Below are 23,685 nucleotides of genomic sequence, written 5' to 3'. Positions count from 1 at the left end.
TTCTATGAGTTTTACAAGACGGAGTATATTCAACTCTTATAATAGCTATTTATAATAGATCCCGTAATAATCCGTCCTTTAAAATTCATTATGTCCGTGTCTGGATGGGCAAAATAAACAAACCTTTTGCTGATCCGCTCTTCATACTTGAGTATATATTTCTATCCTATAGCGCTTCAAAGGTTTCTACCAATTCAACTTAATCCTTGGAACGCGGATGGTTCGGTCGACTACCGACGGGAAGCAATACCTGAGATCATTCGGATTCGAGGGTACAAGGGTTAATGGAAAATGTATAATTGCTGTACATCCACATTGGTTGAATACAGTTGAACAGTTGTCCATCGCATTATAGAAAATAAAAAATTAGAAAATAAAAAAACTATACAAGAAGGTGGTTTGGTGGCTAAAACAAATCGTTTGGATCCCGAGATTAATTTTGAGATCCCACATCTCTTGGTTTTTACTTATTTTTACTTGCAGGGAATTCTAAGACAGAAGTACACGTGCGAAGCGTAAAATCGATGCAACGAAATCCTCAAGAAATTTGGATTATTTTGAAATGATAGTTTAAATACCTTAAGCGATCGTTTTCGTATTCTTTGATGTGCTACGTACATATTCAGGCTGTGTTCAATATTTGCTTGTAACTTTGTAACAATGCGTTTACAACGATCCTATAATCTGTTGGTATAGTTTGCTGCATAGTAGCTGGAGCATAATCCATATACACCCTCAAGAAATTGTATTATTTGTCCAATAATGTTGAGTGTTACAACATAATCCGACGTATCGAAGATTCAATTAATAACAATCGCTATTTTTGAGAAATAGAATTTTAGTGCTACGACCATCTGCGCACCACCACTCAGATGCTACGTAAGTAATTTAAAACATTTTCAATACCTGTATTTTTTATTTCTTTGCAGTATTTCTTCATAGTTTAATAACCTGTCGTAAACGTTGAGATTCCCAAAAGGGTGACCCCACAAGCAAAAAACACAAATTGTGCAAAAAAAATATATTACACCAGTACTGATCCTCAGCCCCCCTTCTAAAGATACAACGCGCAATGGAAGGGAGAATACGATGTATTAAAAATCACCAAGAAAACATATTTTCGACAAAATTGCAGTATCTCTTCAGAATCGTCAAGTCCAATCGTTATATCCCTATAAACGCATGCACACATACACATACCAGTTTTGTGCATAAATATATCCAAAATCACAATCAATCAATCGACATCAATCTATCTCCAATCACACATCGCGAGAACGAACAAGATTGATTACTTCCCTTGATCGAGCGCGACCCTTTCGCTCAATTCTGCAAGTAGAAACATTTGGAAAGAAGGACAAAATAAATTCACGTAGATATATAATCTTCTAGATATGTGATGTTGATTCAACTTATTCTACCAAATAATCTAAATCATTTTTATGTGTTTTAAGCTTCTTCTAACGGTACACCTTCTGTTATCGTGTACTTACATATATATCTACATATACATTACCTTCCCGTCTATTTTTGCACCATAAAGAAAAAATTCGTCTCTAGAGAGTAACCATAAAACTAAAGCCATAGAACAATTTAACTCCCTAAAACTTACTTAAAATTTAAGGTTATTATATCCATAAACCATGTTTGTTGACATGTTAAATAGTAGTTATATCCCTTTGATCGTTTCATTTCATTCAAAATTTTACATCCTCCACAATTTTTTTCACATATGTAATAAAATTTAGAAAGGATAGTTCATACGTGCATAGGTAAAATGACAGAAACGAAATTAACTATTTGTATACGATCTGCGTTAATATTTCCAAATAATTTCAGTTTCTATCAAATTTTCCATTAAAATCCCTAAATAATATAGAAATAATACCGGAGTGTTAATATAGATTTCATATGAGTTATGGTGATTCCCAATTAACTTTTGTTGCAATATGTATATGTATCACATATGTTTCGTTCTTAACTGTCAATGGGTACTTCCAATAAGCAGTTTTACGTAGTTGAAATTATCGTAGATCTATTTTTATTATTGTCTCAATTCTTTGAAATTGTTACAAATTGCTGCAAACAAATTATCCTCTTGTCCATATGTTTTCGTATATTGACGAATACATTCATGGGTAGGTATGTATGTGAATTTGGTGTATATGAACATGCTATGTTACTTTATTGTTAGTTAAATATGACCGATGTGTTCTTTCTTCCCAGAAGGAACAAACTAATCGTCATTTTTATAATAGCTTTTCTCAAAAATTAACTTATTTTAAATAACTTATTTATTGTATCAAGATATTTTTTAAATCTATTTTGTCTCCGTTCTGGCTTATTTTAAATATTTATATGTAAACATAATATGATTAAAAGTTCACGACATAAGATATAATGTATATCTGTATGTAAGCTTATATAATTAAAAATTTACGATATAAGATACAATGATTCGAGACTTGATATAATATTGTCGACAATATTAGAACAAAGTAACCATACGCAAGTGATTAATGATTACATAAAGGAGCTACTTCAATGGCATGAACCACAATTCTAGGATTCTCATTAAAGAACATTACCTACTACAGTAGTACAAGCGATTACACACGTGCAGGAATTATATCTATTGACGAATAATTATATGCAATACAAGTAATATAGTAGAGAAGCAATTTTTACTGCCAACATAACCGTTAGCTATTGGTACAATAAACTCATCATTTGAAATTATTCGATAATAACAGTCATATTTTCTTAATGATAATTCTTATTGCTTAATAATGTCTATACATCTAACTAAATAATTAATGACTATCGCACAATAGTTAAGAATTTCAAAACAAATTTTACGATTTATATATAAATTGTTTCATTGAAGAAAGAAAGTAAAGTTTTTAAAGAAATTTTATAAAATTAACGATATATACGTATATATACGAATGTTATGATTTTTCTTGCGAACGATGACAAAATTATACAATCACTCATGATTATAGGATCTCAAACTCTGAACATATTTGATTATGATTAATGTCTAAAATGGGTGCTTTCCACTAGAATATTATTGCTTACGTCATAGAAATTCCGGTTGCTCTTATCAGTACTACATTGGGGATTCCTAACACTATATGGAAACCGTATCTAAATGAACAAGGAAAACGTTGATACCAATACTGTGCCTTTTGCTTACTTTCACCATCGCGCAAAGAATAATTTATGTAACAATTTGTTTTGGTTGAAAGAGAAATTTCTTTTAGGTTAGACGATAATATGGCAATAAAAATTGGCAATAGATTACTATATGATTCTACATATTATATAAATCATTAAATTTATATTAAACCAGATGTTTCTATGCTGACTTTCAATAGCATAAATGTGGAGAAAAAATAATAATATGGAAACTAAGAAAAAAGTATTTAAAACTTCTAAGTGAATAAAAATACCTTTGTCAAGATTCCAGAAATCCATTATTTATGTAAAATAATAAAACTAGACGTGATTTCTAACATTGTAATGCCTAACGTATTCCTCGCATTTTAATCCTTTTTTCTTCTAAAATTCTTTGCACGCGCCGCTCAGTTTATCCTTGCGTAACAACGTCTGACAAAAATACAATATTTCAATACTCGATAAATATCTACCTCTCAAAATACACAGAACATATCTTAATATCGTCATATAAATCAAAATAATTCTTTGCTATTAATTGCATTACAAACATCTACCTTAAGTAAATGTAATTTACAAAGAATCTTTATAAAATTGTTTACGAGTGAGAATTACTCGTATAAAGATTCAAGATATACCTAACAATCTCTTGAAACGATATCTTACCTATTACAATAACGATAACATGACGTAAAATTTTTCAAGGATATACTTCATAATGTATAATCCACAAACATTGAACACAAATAAAAAATAAAATTTGTCCTTTTGTGAACTGGCATGAGGTGAATGAACAAGTGGCCACATATTAAGAATAATTATAACTTTCTCCTTTTCCTAATCAAAACATTCGCCATTTTTTTAAATAAGAAAGACTACTTGTTCTAGGATACTCACTCCGCTATATTTATTACCAATTCTCCTAAAACTATCTAAACTACATTGACAGCTGAATGAAAAACATCATTTCACGCGAAATGGACAGCGTCTGCGTGGAATCTACGAAATCAAGAGCAGAGTAAATAAGTACCACAACCATCGTCGAGATATATTCTCCATACAAGAATATGTATTTTCACAACTCACCCGTGGGCTATTACTATACATCTGGTCATATTTTAATAGCGTCTGCTTGCAGTGGTTTAAGCTACTTTTGGAACACTTGATGAACTTCCGTTTTCCTTTCTTCTTTCCGATTTCTGAGAATAACATCGTCAAATTCTTCAAATAAATATTCGCATTTTATTATTCATTATCAATGCGTAGTTTTTAATTAATTATCAATCGATTTTTACAAATAGATTTCTATTAACCAAAATAGGAGAGATGACATGATATTCCGATGCTTCAATGCCACTTTGTGTTTGGATTTCTGTATATAGACGAGTTGCTTACAACTGATAGGTCATAAACAGTTATATAGCCGAATTAAGAAATAATGGTAGGTTGATAAATTAAAAATATTTCACGTAAATTTATCATTGATACTGACTTAATAATATGATATAATATAATACATATAAAAATATTAGACAAGAAAATTAGTTTTCCTATAATAATTTAGTTATTTTTTATGATACCAATTTGAAATCTTTTTAATATATAGATTTGCTAACGGCATAGTAATTTCCTTTAGAAAACCATGATACCAATGTGAAATCTTTTTAATATATAGATTTTCTAATGGCATAGCAATTTCCTTTAGAAAATTTAGTTAATGGAATATTCGATTTTTATCATGTAATCCTTTATTTTGTAATATGTTATAGTTTAATGGACTTTAAATTCGAATCGAGTACCGCTCTTAACATACATGCGCAGTGAAGGCAGCTGTCAGACATGAAGATTCGCATAAAAACATCATAACATAACCTTCTATCAACGTGTACAGGCTGTTAACGTGCAGTGAGCATTATTCGTTTTCAGTTTTTCTACCACGTATTTTTGTTGATACAAAGTAAACATTTACAATTCTTTACAAAATTTATTGTGAATTAAAATGGAGGAGATGGATATAGGGAACGAAGAAAATAATGACAAGAGTTCACCTGAGGAATCAGTCTACAACGAAAAGAACGGATCAATAGAGAATAAAGATGAACCCGAAGAAGACATGGACAATGAGGTTGATGATGATCAGGAGTCTGAAGAGGACGATGAAGAGGATGCTGACGAAGCAGAGGTTAAAGCTTTGGAAACTTCTCTCGCTCAGAATCCGTATGATTACACGAGTCATGTAGCCCTTATCAACAAATTGCAAAAAATGGGCGAATTAGAACGATTACGTACTGCTAGGAAAAATATGAGCTCCAAATATCCATTGAGTTCTGAGCTTTGGCTGTCTTGGATGCGCGACGAAATTAAATTAGCTACCATACCAGAGCAAAAAGCTGAAGTAGTCAAACTATGTGAAAGAGCAGTCAAAGATTATCTCTGTAAGTTTTGCTTTCAATGTAATAAATTTATTACGTATATTTTACAAATTGATTGTACATTAAAGTACGTTATACATTAAATTGTTTACTATAGGTGTGGATGTATGGTTAGAATATTTGCAATTTAGCATTGGTAATATGGGTACTGAAAAAGATGCAGCAAAGAATATTCGTCAGTTATTTGAACGAGCATTAACAGATGTTGGGCTACATACTATTAAAGGTGCAATAATATGGGAAGCGTTTCGTGAGTTCGAAGCTGTGTTATATGCATTGGTAAGTATAGAATAATAAAAAAAATTCTTAAAATTCTTTTGGGACATGTTTTACACTTACGTTTTAAATATTTAGATTGATCCTTCAAATCAAACCGAAAGAAAAGAACAATTGGAACGTATTGGTAACCTATTCAAAAGACAATTAGCTTGTCCTCTTTTAGATATGGAAAAAACATATGAAGAATATGAAGCATGGCGCTATGGGGATGGTGCAGAAGCTGTTATTGATGATAAGATTGTTAATGGAGGATATGAGAGGGCGCTATCAAAGCTTAATCTGCGTTTACCATATGAGGAGAGAATTGTTTCCGCCCAAACTGAAGAAGAACTTCTAGATTCGTATAAAATGTATTTGTCATATGAGCAGCAAAATGGAGATCCTGGACGAATAACTGTTTTGTATGAAAGAGCAATTACTGATCTCAGTTTAGAGATGTCAATTTGGCTTGATTATCTCAAGTATCTAGAAGAAAATATCAAAATTGAATCTGTCTTGGATCAAGTGTACCAAAGAGCTACAAGAAATGTTCCATGGTGTGCAAAGATATGGCAAAAATGGATAAAATCATATGAAAAATGGGACAAATCAGTATTAGAAGTTCAAACATTGTTAGAAAATGCTTTAACAACTGGATTTTCTACTGCAGAAGAGTATCGAAATTTGTGGATGACATATTTGGAATATTTGCGGCGAAGACTCGATCGATGCTCTTCTGATGAAAAAAAGCAGTTAGAAGTATTACGTAATACTTTTAATAGAGCGTGTGAACATTTGGCTAAATCATTTGGTTTAGATGGAGATCCCAATTGTATTATATTACAATATTGGGCAAGAACTGAAGCCATACATGCTAATAACATGGAAAAGGCTAGGTCATTATGGGCCGACATTTTATCACAAGGACATTCCACAACAGCATCTTACTGGTTAGAGTATATTTCATTAGAAAGGTAATTTCTTGTATTTATTTTTAATGAGTCTAACAGTTTATGATATGTTACATTCTATTTTGGATTTGATAATAAATTTTTTTTTTTATGTAGATGTTACGGAGATACAAAACATTTAAGAAAATTATTTCAAAAAGCCTTGTCATTGGTAAAAGATTGGCCAGAAAGCATAGCAAATTCTTGGATAGATTTTGAACGAGACGAAGGTACACTAGAACAAATGGAACTATGTGAAATACGAACAAAAGAAAAATTAGATAAAGTTGCTGAAGAAAGACAGAAAACACAACAAATTTCTAATCTTGAATTATCACCATCACAAAACAAGAAAGCGTATAAAAGAAAACAAAAAGATACTGGTAAATGGAAGAATTTAGGAGCTTATCCGATAAAAATTATGAAAGTTGAAACACACTTAAAACCGAAAATAAGAGAAAGTCATCTGAATTTCGAAAAGAAAGACGACGTTGATATTGAAGAAGAAGAAATTGCTGATGTAACCAAAACGAAACTAATGAAGAAAGTACTGAAGGAACCAAATATTCCTCCACCACCTGGTTTTAAAGCACCAGAAAGTGAACAAATGGAAATAGATTACGTACATGAAGTGGATGATAAAATCTCAGTTTTCATAAGTAATTTAGATTATAGCGCAAGTGAAGAAGAAGTCAGAAATGCTTTAAAACCGGCTGGACCGATTACAATGGTTAAGATGATCAGAAGCTATAATGGACGTAGTAAAGGATATTGCTATGTGCAACTCAGTTCCAAGGTGCAAATTATATTTTTTGTTAATAATAAAATTACATAAGTATATATACAGAATATTTAATTAAGAATATTACTTTTATAGGAAGCAGTTGATAAAGCTTTGGAGTTAGATAGAGTTCCTATAAGAGGACGGCCAATGTTTGTTTCAAGATGCGACCCAAACAAAACAACACGAGAATCTGTTTTTAAATATAGTTGTTCTCTAGAAAAAAATAAGCTTTTCGTTAAAGGTAGGTAATATCTAACCCTCAGTTGATATTCTTGGAATATAGACGAGCCACAACTATCTCAATCATTTATTTCTTGATTGCTAGTTATTAGCTCGACTTTTTAAAAGTTGTATGGATGTAGTAAACGTTTTTATACTTGTGTTGAGATATTAGTCATGTTTTGAATCCAGTTGTTAACTGTTTTAATCACATTTGGATTCAACATAATAATTGTGTTATTTCTTGAAGAATAAATAATATTTAAAATGTTTAAAAATTTAACATCTACGAAATTCGTGGAGATCGAAAACAATTTATTAAATATAAATAACGCTGAGATATTGACTGCATAAAAGTGATGAGACTTTCGATAATATTCAAGTAAAAAGAGAACATCCCGATCATGATACTAAAACAAAAATTGAAGCTGACAATGAAGAAATCCCTATTAAGGAAGAAGATAAAAGATATTTTTATGATTGTAACCGCCTAAAATGGCGTACTAAGATGTCTCCTATAAGTTCTAGAATCTAAACTGAAGATACATATTAAAGGAAGGTTTGCAGCAAAGGAAGCTGCCGAATTAAAAACCTAACTATATCTTTCACATCATTATGAGATATACACAGAGAGACTGCAATATTCATATAAAATTGTAAGAAAGACTATTCTCTTTATAGTTATACAATTGTAGATAAAATGATGATTGGATTTCATTCAGCGGTACAGACTAAAAAATTTTACGCCTATGAGATTCTGGAACATATTTCATCAACTCTTTTTATATACTGGAAAGATTGCAAATCTAGAACAGTTTGGATTAGGTTTACTTTATCAGAAGAAATAAGAAAATAGTTTTCTTAGTTTCGTTTTTTCATCCACAATCTTATGAAGCAAAAATCAATTGCTTATAAAAATTGCAATAAAATGAAATGCAATAAAAAATATACTATGTATTCGTGCAATCGTAGAATTAAACGATATTAATTTGAAATTTTTTATATCTTTCATACTGCTATAATCACATTATATTATTATGCTGATACAAATTTGAATATGAGAAGAAGACAATTTATACAAAAAACAAAATTTTTAATCTGGTCAAGAATCAAATAAAGTAACATTATATTTTAATACTATGAGAGATTCCTCAAAAAATTAGAGAATTACTAAAAATTACAGATGATCCAATACATGAGGAGGCTCACCCAGCGAAAAGGCGACGCTGCAAAGAATGTCCAAGCAAGCTTGACAGAAAACATTCTACATGTTGCATGAAATGCAAAAAAACAATCTGTAAACAACATTCGTTGCGACCGATTTATTGTTTCACTTGCATCGAAAGTCTATAAAAGTTATCGTACTATATGCTAGTATTCCAAAAAAGATAGTATTCTATCAATACCAAAGTGATCAGATTTATTAATAAAATTTTAGTTTATACTTGTTTATATTTCTTTTTAAATATTATTTTCAGTCAGTGTACACCACATTATTTAGTAATAATGTAATAATGTAATTAAGAAAAACATATCCTTTACTTTTTATCTTATTTTATCGTTCTTTTCGTAATTACGTAATAATGAAATTTTTGTAAAAGATCCGCTATATATCTCATGTATCCTACATGATTGATCATAACAATTATGTTAGAAATGCTATTCACTCCCCCTACAAAATAACCGGTCTTAATTGAACTTATAATAGCAGTTATCAATATATCACGATATCAACTGAGGGTTTAAATTAGTGTTTAAAATTGTAATTTTAGAAAAGTGTATTTATTTTTATAATATGATTAGGACTCCCGGTATCAACGACAAAAGAAGATCTTGAAGAAATTTTCAAGGTTCACGGGTCATTGAAGGAAGTCCGTATAGTCACTTACCGTAATGGCCATTCTAAAGGACTGGCTTACGTTGAATTTGTGGATGAAAACAGTGCTGGAAAGGCACTTCTGACCATTGATGGAATGAAGATCGGTGACAAAATAATTAGTGTAGCCATAAGCCAACCGCCTGAACGCAAAAAGGATCCCATTAAGTCTCTAGGTGGTTCTACAGTAAGCAGAACTACATTTGGTACGCCCAAAACATTATTATCTATGGTACCTCGCACTGTAAAAACTGCTGCTACTAAGGGCAGTGCAATTGCAACTGGAAATGGTGCCGTCCCAAAAATGAGCAATCAAGATTTTAGGAATATGTTATTGAATAAAAAATAATTTACTACAACGTCACTCATTTCCTCAATCCTTGTCTGTTTCAAGAACTCTCTATGCTTTAAAGAATTGTATACATCACAAGAATATTACAATTACACATTATTTAAACTACGATCTAGTGGAAAAAGATCCCTTGTGAATTGTTCTTTCTTTAATGCATTATTTAAGACATTATTTTGAAAAAGAAGATGTAAATGAAAGGAAGAACCACAAATTCTTAGAAAATAAATATGTTTAATGTAAGAAAGTTTATATATACAGAATGAAAATGCGTGTGCAAGTGAGCGCGTATTACTCTAAACGCAAACGAGAACTTCCTCATCATGCATACATCACAGTGTCAAATATACATTTACCGTACAGATACGTACGATAGAAAAATCGTCCGAATTATTACAAGTGAAAAATCGAATAAGAAGGAAAGTTGCGTCGCAAGTAACAATAAATCAGGGTGACCATTTTTCTCAATATTAAACAAGAATTCTTCTTCTGTGTATCTTGTATATATATAATAATATATATATATATATATATATATATATATATATATATATATATATATATCGTATAAAATTATATTAAAAGACATTGTAAAATGTTTTCAAAAGACAACGTATACAAAATTATTTTTTGGTCACCCTACATTGAAATACAAATATTCTTCTACAACTGCAATGGTGCATTGAACGTGTTGTGTTTTTTATGTCTCGGTGGAGCGACAGGTGGACTTTCAGGTGTCAGCAACCGCCTCGTCATGAGCCACTTTTTGGCTCGGCCAGAGTGATAATAATACGAGTAAAGCAATGCCATAGCCGCCAGCACAACCAGCAGGCACGTACCAGCGATAATGATACTGAATAACCAATATGGCCCACTTGGTTCTGGCACCAATGTTGTGTCTGTTGGCGATTTTTCTTCTGGGATCGATTTCGTCGGCGGTTCTGCTGGTGGTCGAGGTGAAAGAGGCTCCACGTCATCCCCGATGCTAATATCAGCACAAGCACGAAATTCCTCTTGAGGACCACAACCCACGGCTCCTGTGCGGACATAGTGTTAGTATACTTTCATAGTTTAATATTTTATGTATTTTTTAATGGAATTATGTGCAACTTTTCCTTTATAATTTGTGTATTTGTCATTTTTATATATTTATTCTGTACCAAAATTATTTTGCAAATCTTATCCTCGTAATTCACGATGTATAATGGTATATCGTATAGGGTTTCAAGATTTATTTGATTTTTCTGATCTGTTTTCCATACATTGAGATTTAATCGCAAATAATGTTGAAAGTAAAATTGTTAAATTACATCGTAATTAATGTGGATGTAAACTAACGCATTTAGGAATCCTAAATACGTTATTAGTATATCAAAATATATTATTATATAATATATTATTTGATAATATATTAATATAAATATATTATATATAAGTATAATATAATATATTATTATATAATATATATATTTGAAATAAAGTTGAAATAATGTTTGTATACGAGATTTGAAGATAATAAAATGGTTGCTTAAAGATGAACTTCATCGAGAATATTAATTGTTCTGAAGCAACCATTTAATGTGAATATTATGTAATATTTAGTAATTTAGTACGTACATGTACCTATTAATAGTTGAAACTTTCCATCTGTACTTCGATAGAATACTAATATTATTTACTTGTGTAATAAGAATTAGCTTGACAAAATATTTAGCTTCAATACGAACTAAGAAATTGCTTGTAGTTATTCTTAAAAAGAAATACAAAATCTCTCATTTATATAAATTCTCAGAAATGTTAACTTACAAAATATATATCTTTTCATATCAATAATAAATTTTTCAAAATCCATTAAAGTTCTTTAAATGCGAATTATCATAACAATTACCGATAACAAATAAGAGTATTTATTAGTATTAGCAGTTTGGTAGTACGACTAGTAACAATCAATATTCACATTAAAATATTTCCTAAACTAATGAATTTTCATATAGCTTGATATGACTTATTTATCAATTAAAGCATGTATAATTCCATTTAAAATAACTCCAACCTTTTACGTTTTCTAGAAAAAGAAAATATTTTAGAAATTTTTCCTCGCGCTATTTATTGATGACTAAAAAATATCGATTAATTTTACGTGCAAATTTGTTCTATTAAATTACGCCTTATATATAGCCGTAACATTTCTATTTGATTTCTTTAAAATATGAAAAGGTAATTCAATTTATCCTACTTTATTCTTCGTATAATTAACAATTTAATCGTTTTCGCCCCTTCGAACAAACACTTCGTTCAACAAACTTTTCTCAATAAACCTAAAATCCAATCTCTATGCACCGCTTCAACAACAATCTCTTCGATACCTACGTGAGGTCGAAGCTTTTGTCGCAAACGGCGTCTCTCGAATATGCATCCTGCCCGGTGGCTCGAACAAAACGCGGGTTAATGTTCGTTCCGGAATTACGTGGGACAGAGATTCGTTCCAGTGAAAAACTCGTGCCCAAGTACGGTTATTCAAAGATAGTGCGACAGCTATCTGCTCGCATTCGAATTTCGAGTGCGCGAGAAGCATCGTGAATACAATATTGTCGACGAGTAAAACGCTGAAAACGTCGTACAATACCTGTTCCGTTTCCACAGTCGCCCCAATTATTTCCAGCCACGTATCTCCATTGAAAGACGCATTGGGCGCAAGTCAGGTCGTCCGGTAGTTTGTAGAAAGCCTCGAAAATTTTGTTTCCAGGCCCGGGATAATATCTGATCGATTCGTTCTTCGAGCGTAGCAGGTGTTGGTCCAGACATTCCTGATCAACTTCTTTGCCCTTGTAGGTCATCGAGCACGTGCGAAACTCGAAGTAACCGTGATGGTTGGCCGTAAGTTCCACGCGAACCGGTATCACCGAACCTGTTCGATATTTCCTTACTATCACTCCGTTTCCGAATTTGCCGCCGGTCTCGTGCAGACGAGGCTGTAACGATACAGTTTTCTTTTCTCTTTCAGGGCAACTTCCAGAAAGTTTTCTGTGAAACGTAATGATCCGTTGCGAATTGCTTTGGTCTTTGTTAGAGAAGATACGCGCTCTACGTGTACAAAGGAATTTTGATTACCTTTGGTTGTAATTAATTGTCGATTATCAATTTATATAACGTTTAATGTTTAATATTGACATAATAATTGTAGTATAATTATAATATTTAATTTGTATTTATCATATAATATTATATTTATATATTTATATAATTATAACATTAAATAATTATATCAAATATTATAATTATGTTTAATATAAGCAGAGCATGTACATGTACGTAGACACTTGATCCCTAAAGAAAACTTACTACTTTTACAAAATGTAGGATTATAGTTGCCCGAGTTACTTTTGGATCTTGATATAAGTTTGAACTTCACATTGAAGATTATAAATCTCCTGGAAGAAACTTTATATTATACGTGAAAAATGAATGATGTACGTAACACGTTACGAAGCCTAACTCTGGAAAGTTATGAGATACATCACAGTTTGGTGGAAGTAGTTACGAAAATACGATCGTAAAATTCCTAATAATTACGTTCTGTTATCCAGTTAACGAGATGTAAAGTTGGGGAAGAGTAAGTCGTAAAAGGTTTCTACGAGATTTAAGTGTGTTGATATAATCGATTACAACAGTCGAAGGAATATCTTTTAGTCAATGTTGAATTCATAGGAGATTCGAATGAACATCTTCGAAAAATTTAAAGCGGCATTATACTATTATATTGACAATAATACTATCGTTTGCAAACGTTTCTACCGTATTATATAATTTCTTAAATTTATGTTGAACTCCCTTTTATTTTGTAAGATTAAAGTATTATAATTTATTTTATTCATTTATCGAAAATATAGAAATTTGCGGTTTCAATTAACTATAAAAGGCCTATATATACATATGTGCCAATATATTAACTATTACGTTTAACTACTTGATTTAGTTAATTTCCATCGTTACAATTAGAATTCGTTCAACTTCGATGAAAATCGTTTCTTGTTTGACTTTCACATTTTATTCGTTGTTCGTTCGTTTTAGCCGTCAGATTTGTTCAAGCTACGGAACTCCTGTATAGTTAACTAAAAAAAAAAAAAAAAACTGTTTAAATTGCGGAAAACAAAATAAACCAAGTTTAAACGAATAAACCGCAGAATGTAAAGTAAAGCAATTGCACGCATTGAATGTAAAAAATTCGAATGCGAGTACAATCGTTTTTGTAGAATTCATGCATATAAATTATCAAAAATAACCAAAAGCAAAGTATTTGTCGTGTCGTTTAATTAAAATAATCCCGATATTTAAATAAATAATTAAAACGTATACATTCTATACCACTTTATTCCCTCCAATTCTCGTCGGATAATAGTTTTTTCCCTTTTATCTTCGCATTTGACAATTAAACAAGAAAATGTAAGCTTGTAGTTCTGTAAGGTATATATTTTCGGGACTAGTGTTGAAACTCGTGGTATTGTTGCAGCGGGCGTATGTCCACCCGACAGACCGGAAAACCGCAAATAGTAATTTATTCTATGTCGCAAGAATGTTGCCAGGTGATAATTACACGAAACCTCACAATGGAATCGTCTCGTCCGATGCACCTGCCTTTCTTCTTTTTTACGATTTAATGCTATTTTTTATTCAATGTTACAATGGTTCACTTTTCTCTTTTATCTTTCTGTGTTAAGCGAACAATACGATAATCGAGAGATACAGGCAACGTTTACGTATTTTAACAGTAAGTAACTTTCTTTCTTCCATTTATCCGATTTAATGCTATTTTCTTATTTGATGTTAGAGATGTTTACTTTTCCATTCGATGTTTCCGTGTCGAGTATGCGATACGTCGAGCAGAAGATACGCTGAACGTTTTCATCTAGTAATAAGTAAATGTTTGACTGTAATTACATTACTGTTAAGCCAACTTATTGCAAATGCAGACAACGCATGAGTGTAAAGATATGCTGATTAATAAAGTCGGATAGTAATGAATTGACAGTGCGCGGTTGCGCTCGAGGAAAAAACGAATTTACGAGGAAAGGAAAGCTCTTTAAACAATTCAACTTTTTCCGCTGCTACCCTTCTTTTTTATGTTTGCAAGCAAAATAGAGGCATAGCTTGTCCCAGTTACGCGATTAACGCTTGTATATATTTAGCGGAATTTTTCATCGTGAGGTTTAGGTAAACTAAAACCAAGTTTTCGACTAAAAAATAGACAACGTTAACCGTTCGCATAGAATAAATTTACTTACCCTGAATATAATTATCTGTTCGCGAAACAAGATTTTAGACGAAAATCGCAAATGAAGGAAATCGTAATCAAAACTAGAATCAAATTTAAAGTTGGGTTGAAGTTTTAAGACGATAGGAAGACGAAAATTCAAGCGAGAAAACGAAATTATTTCTTCTCTAACAAATCCTCTGTTATTACATTTTCCACGTCGTTATTACATCGAATTAAAATTTCAATATGAGAAGAATACTAAATTTTAAGTGGAAACGTAAAATTATTAATTTTCTAATAAATTCTCTTCTCTTCCGTCTCCTAGCGTTATTACGTCGAATCAATTTAACGTGCCAAACAAATTTTAAGCAGAGATGGAGAGCACAGTGCGTGAAATTGATCGATGGCGCGCAATAACGATAAAAGTTGTTCGATCCTATGAGCGAGCATTTTTTCCAGCAGTTTTCAACGCCGTTACACGCCTGATACTCTGTGTCGTTATTTGGGTCATTTGGCCTGCCGATTCCGCGCTACGCTTCCTTATAAGAATTTCAAGTGCTTCAAATTTAATACAGTTAGGCTCCAGTTCGCGTAGGAGTTGAGGCTTCCTGGAAAAGTCCCGTTGGGTAAATTTCGATTCGACAACTGAAGTATCGTGTGGACAAAATGAGAACGGGGAATTTGCCATTTTTGGCATACCGACGAGATGTTCGAAATTTATTGAAATTTATTTTTAACATTATTATTCAAATTTATTTTTGTACGTGAATAGATTATCGTTTGAAACTTGAAAACTATTTATGGAGATATCCTACTTAAAATTGACGCTGATCTGAAATTACAAAATGAGTAGCTCAAAAGTATAACAGGACAATCGTCATTCAAAATGTGTTGAGATAATCTTCCGAGAATCGTTTTGTAATTGGCCCTCGCTATCTTGTTCATAGTATATATCTATATAGTAATATATACATATATTTGCATATGTATCATAATTAACTAAATATATGTAATATAACTAGGCGAAATTTATTTAGCTTCGTTGCATTTTGTACACTTGTTAAATTTGTCTGGTAACAATTTTATATACACGACCATATTAACGTGGATTATGTGTATTAGAGTCGTCAATTTTAAATTAGAAGCAAACCTTTTCATCGATCCAGAAAGTTCACTTTAAATCGTCCGTTTCCCCGTTATTGTCGCGCGTGGTATCCAACTACGTTTCATTTCCGAATACGACAAATAGACTATATCTCACGAGGAATAAAACGATTTGAAATATTTGTGAAAGCTAGGTAATTACTATTACGTGATAATATATATATAATAAATATACAAAGGTATTTAATTTATTTTATTTGTTATATGCGAAATTATTTTCTTTCTTTGTTGTTAAAGAGAAATTAAAGCCAGAAGAAAATAATTATATTTAATCTACACACTCGTAACTATCGAGCACCAAACTTAATTATTCGTCAACTACCATAATTTCACGCATTTGTTGGCGATAATATTCACTGTATCTTTTGCAACTATATTATATGAATTTTAAAGAAAAACTAAACGTGTACGTACATATGTCTCGGTATTCGAAAAGAAATTTTGTGACAACATGTTACCCTTACATGATACACCCTTCTTTTTCTTTCACTTATGTGTACTCTTTGTCGTGCATTCTTATCATGCTATGACAGTTCCGTAAAAAATTCATCTCTTACCGTTGGCGCGTCCCAAGCATCGCCGCATATTCCGCATTTTCCCTTATTTCGTTGCCACTGTCTGGTAAATCCTCCGCAATAGCATTCATGGTCGTTGTAATCGTGCGGGGTATCGAAACCGTACCTCCACATCGAGGCTCTCGATGGTGGTTCTATCAGTCTTCCATGGGCTGAAACTTGCCGCACGACTAGCACGCTCACGAAAAATAGCAAACTGAAAGTCTGGAGACGCATCGTTGCAGTGACAAAATCTGGCCCCTGAAATTTTCAATATACACACACGTAAATTTCGTTGCGTTCTTATCTGCTAAATTTTCGTAAATACTGCGGAAACTTGATTATTCGAATTAATCGTAACACACGCTGTTCGAACGATCGAATAACTTTGTTACCATATACGACATCATTTACTTTGAACTATCTTATAAATATTCGTTTTTAGTGAGAAGCTCTTTTTGAATAAACAGTAGCTGAAATTGCAGGTCCCTGGTAAAGTTTTAAAAAAATCACGTTCTTTCAGGTTAATTAACTATTCAGTTTGAAGTAGAAGAAATGAAAAGCCGGCGTACGTACTTTAGAACCTTCGTAATTAACATGTACAAGTGGCTACGGTAAAAAGTAATTTTCCATTTATGTGTATAAAACAAGTAGCTTTAACTATATCGTTTGAATAGCCTGAAAAGTGTAAGAGTATTTAAGACAATGTTTAAACACTTTTCACCGATCCCGATTTTCATTAAAAAAGTTAATGCAAATTAAATTTCTAAATTGCTCAAATTTTGAACAATTCCAAAGATCAACGTTACCACTTCAGAAAATTCATATTCGATATCTACGTTTACGTGACATGTATAAGAAAAGTTAGCGAACATTTGAACCTTCTAAATTCTCTTTAAACGCTTTGGAAAAAGTCTGTTTCTGTCCTCTCGAAATTCGAACGAAACAACATTTGCTTTATCCCGTTTATTTTATTTCTCTGCCATTCGTCCATTAGACGATCCAAACGCGTTCTAACGAAAGCAGAAACACAATTTCTCCGAGACGAGCATTTTGCCTGACACGGACATTTAAACACGAGCAATAAATGAAACTTCATTCCACGAGTGATCCGCGCAAAACAAATATTTGAAAAATAGACGATATTTAAATTCATCCCCGTCAAACGTTTCTACAACCATAATTTCTCTCTTCAGCTTCACTTTCGACGATGCGTGACGTTGCGATAATTTTACGTGCACAGTTGCCTCACGTTCAACGACTATAATATCCTCGCCGTAAATACGTTTCAACGAATAACGAGGGAACAATATTCCTAAAACAACATGCAGCAATATGGGACGCAAGAGGTAAGGACACAAAGTTGCTGGAAAACGAGATTTTAACAAAGCTTTGAAGCCAAACTCGACTATATTTCGCTGGAATGTATCGAGTAAGCTGGAAGGCACCGAGCTACAGTCACAAAGGAGAAACTGGCAAACCGGTTGCCGCAACGCCCGCCATCGGTGTAAAGTACTGTAAACGCGTTATCAGAAGCAACGTGGATGTCGTGTGTAAAGATATCACCATGACAAAAGTTAATATCGCGAAACCTTTGTGGATAGTCTAGAGACGACGAAACTCAAGAGCCGCCGAATACGCGTCTTCTTTTTCTTCTTCGCCGTTGTACAAAAATATTAGGCAAAAGATAATTTATAAATCTTTTAGCCGATATTTGTATCGCTGATTTATAACATTTTTATCGAAAATTAGTCGTTTGGAATTAATTGACAGAGGTTGTAACGATATGCTGAGATACGATTGAATTAAAAGCAGAGTAAGTTACGATCAAATACTTATGTGGCGAGTGAAAAACAAACAAAACGGTTGTAAATTGTAATGATGATTGCTTGGTTAAAGACTAAGCTTAAAGTAGCGTTTACGAACGGAATAGAACGGAGCTATTATTGCTCGAATCGATTTTTATTTATATTTTGAAGCGTTGATAGCTGTATAAGCGTTATAGGTGGCAGAATCTTTGTTTTTGATATTTCTTTTTGAAAAGAGGGGCTTCTGTTAAAACTTCGTATGCTTCTAAACGTGTTAAAACGTTGTTATATTATCGATATTATAATATATTATAAATATGTTATATTATTCGACGTTTAAAAAGACATATTATATTATTTGCCAGAGAAGATTGAAAATTCATGATAAAATTCTGTAAATGAATATGATTTATGATTTAATATAGAACATTATATATTCTTATTTTAGTTTCTTTATTTTATTCTCAATTTCATATTTGGAAAAATACATATGTATACCACTGTTCCAACGAATCCTTGATTTATTGTTATCCTTGAATGCTTCTCTAATTAGGTTTGCTACAAATTTGTTATTGGAAATATTAATTTTATAGCAAGTTTTATCCTTTGTTCGCGTTACTTGAGTTATCGGCACATAATGTCTCGTATCGTGCGATACGACATGAAGCGAACGTCGACAGACAAGTTGAAAGTGCAAAACTTTCGACGTGGAAGTGAACTTTGATAATTTATCAGATGTGAATTTTAAATATCTAATTTTCTTCCTGCATAAAGTTTCTAAGATGGAAACTTTACGGGTTATGTTACGGGTTCTCGATTGCCCTTGTAAATTGTTCTTTATTCTACGTTCAACTATAAAAAATGTTTATTACCATTGTGGTGTATGCGGATAAAAAAATCTAATGAAGCAGATTTCAGAAAATCGATACTTTTAAGAGAATGTTATTCAAACATCTATTCACATATAAAGTATTTACATATAAAGCGTTTTTTACTCAAAAAAAGAGAAAGAAAAAATTCATATATATAATATTATTTCTAAAAAGATACAAAAAAGATCATACAAACTATATGCAGTAGAATGAACATAAAATTATACTCATTTCCGTAATTAATTACTGTTCTAATATATAATATGATAATTATTTAGATATTTTAAGGTAAAATATCACACTTGGTCAAACAAAAATCCTCTTAATCACTAAAATACTTTAACCCTCTGCATCTCGATAATTCTTATATCATGATCGATTAGCAACTTCGAAACGCATCTACGACGAAGCTTTTTACAGCCAAAAGTTTCGTTTTCTAAAGAAAGGTGTTATTAGAAACCTATATATTGATGCAACAAAAAATTTCTCTCATAAGAATTCTACTTAAATTAATAATAATAAACATACTATGACACGATCCAATTAAATACATGTGGAATATTTAAAAAGTAGGTAGCCTGAACGCACGAGAAAGAGAGACACACGATCGATCTACGAAACACGGATCGAAATAGTAATCTAAAGTCTGAAGCGATAGACGCGGGGAAGAAGCGACGACCCGACTCTCCCAGAGAAGCATAGATTCGGAATACATTAAGTTTAATGAAAGATCTGAACCGCACAATATGATATCTCTTCTCGAAGTGAGAAAATTCGAAATCGTGGTCACAGGCCAGGATGAACGAACGCGACCTACGTACGAATCGGTAGTTCGCGAGGCGAAAATTCACCGCCTGCGAGGAAAATGGAAATTTAGTAGCGCAAACTAGGTTCAAGGGAAAACAAGCAAACTGAAGTCTCCATCCGTGCAGACGTAGGCGGAGAGGGACGGAGGATAAGGATCGATAATGTAAAGCAGCTCGAGTTCTCGCTACCTGTGCCAGAAATTCGGCTTTCTGTGTTGGCATTAATTAACAAGAAAAATCCGGGCTATCGTTTGCCAAGCCAAGCGAAATCTGTTTCAAGAACGTTATACGTGGGAAATGTTTGCCGGTAATTAGAAGACACGGTGGAAAAAGGAGTGGCAAGGTAAGGTAAATTTATTGGGCGAAGACTCCAGTGTCGATGGAGTCTGATGGAAGTTTGCTCTTTTACCTGTTTTAATTAATGGCCCAAGAAACTGACGGGCAAAGGTTGAAAAAAAGATATTTAACGAACAGAGAAGAAAGTAGAAGATCCCTAGTTTTCATAAAGAGAAACGTCGAATGGTCTCAAGAACGTGGATCGATACAGTAAATCAATTCTAGTGCAGCAGGTAACAATGCGTAATATTTAATAGTGAGTTTCGAGTATCACGTTAGCTGGTATGTAGGTCAACGACGAGGTACAACGAGAGTTAAAATCGTTTCTTTCTCTTTTTTTTATTCGACTGTGCTCCGAGAACGAAGACAAAAATACACGATATTCATTAGAATTTACGATTTAATGTAATTTAGAAATTTCGTGCGGATATAATTCTCATGAGAGTGATATATTGCTGTGGAATAACGTTATAACATTTTGCAAATATTATATATTTTCTGTACTTTATGTACTAACCTGTCGCCTTATTCGTACAAGACATACGCCCTGTTTGCTCTTCTACGATGATAATCTAAAGTCAACAACCGTACAAAAATTAGAGATAAAAGTGAGTCGAAAGACCATATTTTCATGTTTGAAGATATCGAAAAAAAGAAATTAACCTGCTAGCTACTATTATATGGCTAAATAAGTAAATATTATGTGTTTCTATTTCTTCTAAGATTTACTTTTTATATAAAGGACTCATCATATTTCTAAGAGAGATTTTGCTAATGCGCCACTTTACAAAGCATTTCCCCTCCTTTGCTCTTCCCTTATTGTCCACTGTAATAGCATGGAAAGTTACTGTGTTAACGTTAAATTACTGCACTAATACACCATCCTGTTTATTTTATTAAAACACTACTAATAAGCCATTACACCGGTACACGACTTTTTAACATTCAACCATTCAATAACATTTTATATATTACCCTATTTCATAACTCTCTACCTACCATCCGTATATTCTACCTTGTTAATAATTAACTAACATAGTTGGCTACTTCACCAATAAAATACTCTGCTCGTACACCGTTGCGCAAACATTACTTTACCGCTAATTACTACACTGCTATATTACTGTATTACCTAAACCAATACATTACCCTATATCAACATACTCCTTAAACGGTCCTCAATATGTTCTACATACGAGACTATTATTACATTCCGAAAGCCACTCTACCCATGCACTATGTTTCTTACAATCCTTTCTCCCTGCACAATAAAAGCCTGCGACTCGACTGTTTCAACCAGCACAGTTCTATGGTAACCGGAACTCGACACCGAACCGGTATTCAGGGTCAAAAGTCTGGTTGTACACGTACCGTGTGCGCGAAAGGAACTAAGGCGCAGCTCTGTTTGTCGGGACGATACACGGCTTTGGCATCTGTCGTCGTTGAATCAGGCCCACGGAGAAGGCCCAGACTCCAGACCCCGGTCAGGCAACGACTGAACTCGACTTTACTCGCCGCGATCCACGGACCCTCAGCCACGTGGGAGTAGGTCATTAGAACGAGACACTCGCCCGTATTCACGCCATGAATCGCCTCGATGATGCGGCCCGACACGCGAAACGTTCGCCTCTGGCACCGCGTTTCCAATCGCTTCCGCCTGAGGAAGGAAAATGCAGGAAAAGCTCTTTCCAAACGGAGTCTGTTGGACGAGAAAAATTTGAATTGCGAGGGATTTGGAGCGGAAGAGCGTAAAACGAGATATACGGATTATTCTTAGATGGATATTTTATGGAAGTTTGTAGCTTTGTAAATACAATTTACAAGGTAGAAGTTGGCTTGGAAAATCTTTCATACGTTACGTGTTGTAAATGGTACACTTGGCGTACACTTTGAAAGATTTGTATTGCGAGGAAATTGGAGCATTGGAAGGGAAAGCGTATTGCAGGTTACAGTTGAACTGCGGATATTTATGGAAATTCGTATTTTTGTAGTAAATAGAATTTACAAAACAGAATTTAAATAGAAAAATGTTTTGTGTATTAAATATTGTAAAGAGTACGGTATACTTCGAAAAGTTTGAATTGCGAGGAATTGGAAGCGTTAGAGCGTAAGGTGAGATATATAATTTATAGCGGATATTTATGCAAATTCGTATTCTTCCACTAAATATAATTTGCAAAGTAGGATTTAGATGGAGAAATGTTTTATATATCTAATATTGTAAAAGAATATATTTTTAAAAACTATATGCATTTTTGTATCTTCAAACTTCCCATAAATTGATATACATCTAATGTCCTGTTTGATGTTAATGACGTTTCTCGTTTCGAACAGAAAATGATTGGAATACAAATAGTGAAATTCCGGATACAGACGAGATTATCAAAGCAAAGGAAGGTAATGAAGAAAAGTGTTCAATATATCGAGTGAAAGTTCCCGTAGCGCGAAGCAATAAATTTGGTAAAGAAACTCATGAACAAGTTTCAGGCGTGGAATATGTGCATTGTACACTTTCGATGATAAATCAGCGTCTGCGTGCGCTTTCAATAATTCTATGATTAAAAAGAAACTGATTTTGACGATACCATGCGACAGCGAGTCGCAATAAGCAGAGTATATAGACGCAGATAAATTCCAATGAAACGTTAAAAAAAGTTGATTGACTTTATTTTTAAAACCGAAGCACAAACGCTAGCCGATGGGAGTTCTTGATGGCTTTCGGTAAATTGCATCGATACAAATTTTCCAATAGATTCTACAATTGAAAAATGAATTATTCTTGAGCAATATTTTTACAGTTCAAAGAATTTAAATCCCGAGCGATTTGTATCGAATAACGTAGC

At 32.7% G+C, this 23,685-nt stretch overlaps 2 protein-coding genes across 7 annotated transcripts; one reads left to right on the top strand and one right to left on the bottom strand.

The window, feature by feature from the left end:
* Nucleotides 1–5,017: 5,017 nt before the first annotated feature.
* On the top strand, nt 5,018–10,162 carry LOC117205493 (squamous cell carcinoma antigen recognized by T-cells 3-like). Of its 2 annotated transcripts, none has more exons than XM_033443943.1 (6): nt 5,018–5,615; nt 5,710–5,891; nt 5,967–6,844; nt 6,938–7,616; nt 7,698–7,845; nt 9,007–9,238. In XM_033443943.1, the coding sequence occupies exons 1-6, from the start codon at nt 5,180–5,182 to the stop codon at nt 9,174–9,176; spliced, it is 2,493 nt and encodes an 830-aa protein (XP_033299834.1). In that variant the 5' UTR covers nt 5,018–5,179; the 3' UTR covers nt 9,177–9,238. The 2 variants fall into 2 exon arrangements, with proteins under 2 accessions (XP_033299834.1, XP_033299833.1); XM_033443942.1 differs by lacking the exon at nt 9,007–9,238 and adding an exon at nt 9,627–10,162 and having other exon boundaries at nt 5,019–5,615.
* Nucleotides 10,163–10,688: 526 nt separating this feature from the next.
* On the bottom strand, nt 10,689–22,411 carry LOC117205496. Of its 5 annotated transcripts, none has more exons than XM_033443950.1 (4): nt 22,214–22,411; nt 17,024–17,281; nt 12,675–13,020; nt 10,689–11,085 (listed from the first exon to the last, which is right to left on the bottom strand). In XM_033443950.1, the coding sequence occupies exons 1-4, from the start codon at nt 22,394–22,396 to the stop codon at nt 10,712–10,714; spliced, it is 1,161 nt and encodes a 386-aa protein (XP_033299841.1). In that variant the 5' UTR covers nt 22,397–22,411; the 3' UTR covers nt 10,689–10,711. The 5 variants fall into 5 exon arrangements, with proteins under 5 accessions (XP_033299841.1, XP_033299842.1, XP_033299843.1 ...); XM_033443951.1 differs by lacking the exon at nt 22,214–22,411 and adding an exon at nt 21,992–22,199; XM_033443952.1 differs by lacking the exon at nt 22,214–22,411 and adding an exon at nt 22,039–22,199.
* Nucleotides 22,412–23,685: the final 1,274 nt, after the last annotated feature.

This window comes from Bombus bifarius, unplaced genomic scaffold (genome assembly GCF_011952205.1).
Source record: "Bombus bifarius isolate JDL3187 unplaced genomic scaffold, Bbif_JDL3187 scf7180000007991, whole genome shotgun sequence".
NCBI lineage: Eukaryota > Metazoa > Arthropoda > Insecta > Hymenoptera > Apidae > Bombus > Bombus bifarius.
This window is presented reverse-complemented; position numbering and strand designations above follow the sequence as displayed.

What these genes read in the sequence shown, in the direction of transcription:
- LOC117205496 (XM_033443950.1), bottom strand. Translation starts at nt 22,396, where the DNA reads ATGACCTACTCCCACGTGGCTGAGGGTCCGTGGATCGCGGCGAGTAAA. An exon ending in TAGTTCCTTTCGCGCACACG is followed by an intron (nt 17,282 to 22,213) that starts GTACGTGTACAA and finishes TGAAAATTTCAG; the next exon opens with GGGCCAGATTTTGTCACTGC. An exon ending in CGACTGTGGAAACGGAACAG is followed by an intron (nt 11,086 to 12,674) that starts GTATTGTACGAC and finishes ATGTCCGCACAG; the next exon opens with GAGCCGTGGGTTGTGGTCCT.
- LOC117205493 (XM_033443942.1), top strand. Translation starts at nt 5,180, where the DNA reads ATGGAGGAGATGGATATAGGGAACGAAGAAAATAATGACAAGAGTTCA. An exon ending in ATGTGCAACTCAGTTCCAAG is followed by an intron (nt 7,617 to 7,697) that starts GTGCAAATTATA and finishes TTACTTTTATAG; the next exon opens with GAAGCAGTTGATAAAGCTTT. An exon ending in AAATAAGCTTTTCGTTAAAG is followed by an intron (nt 7,846 to 9,626) that starts GTAGGTAATATC and finishes TAATATGATTAG; the next exon opens with GACTCCCGGTATCAACGACA.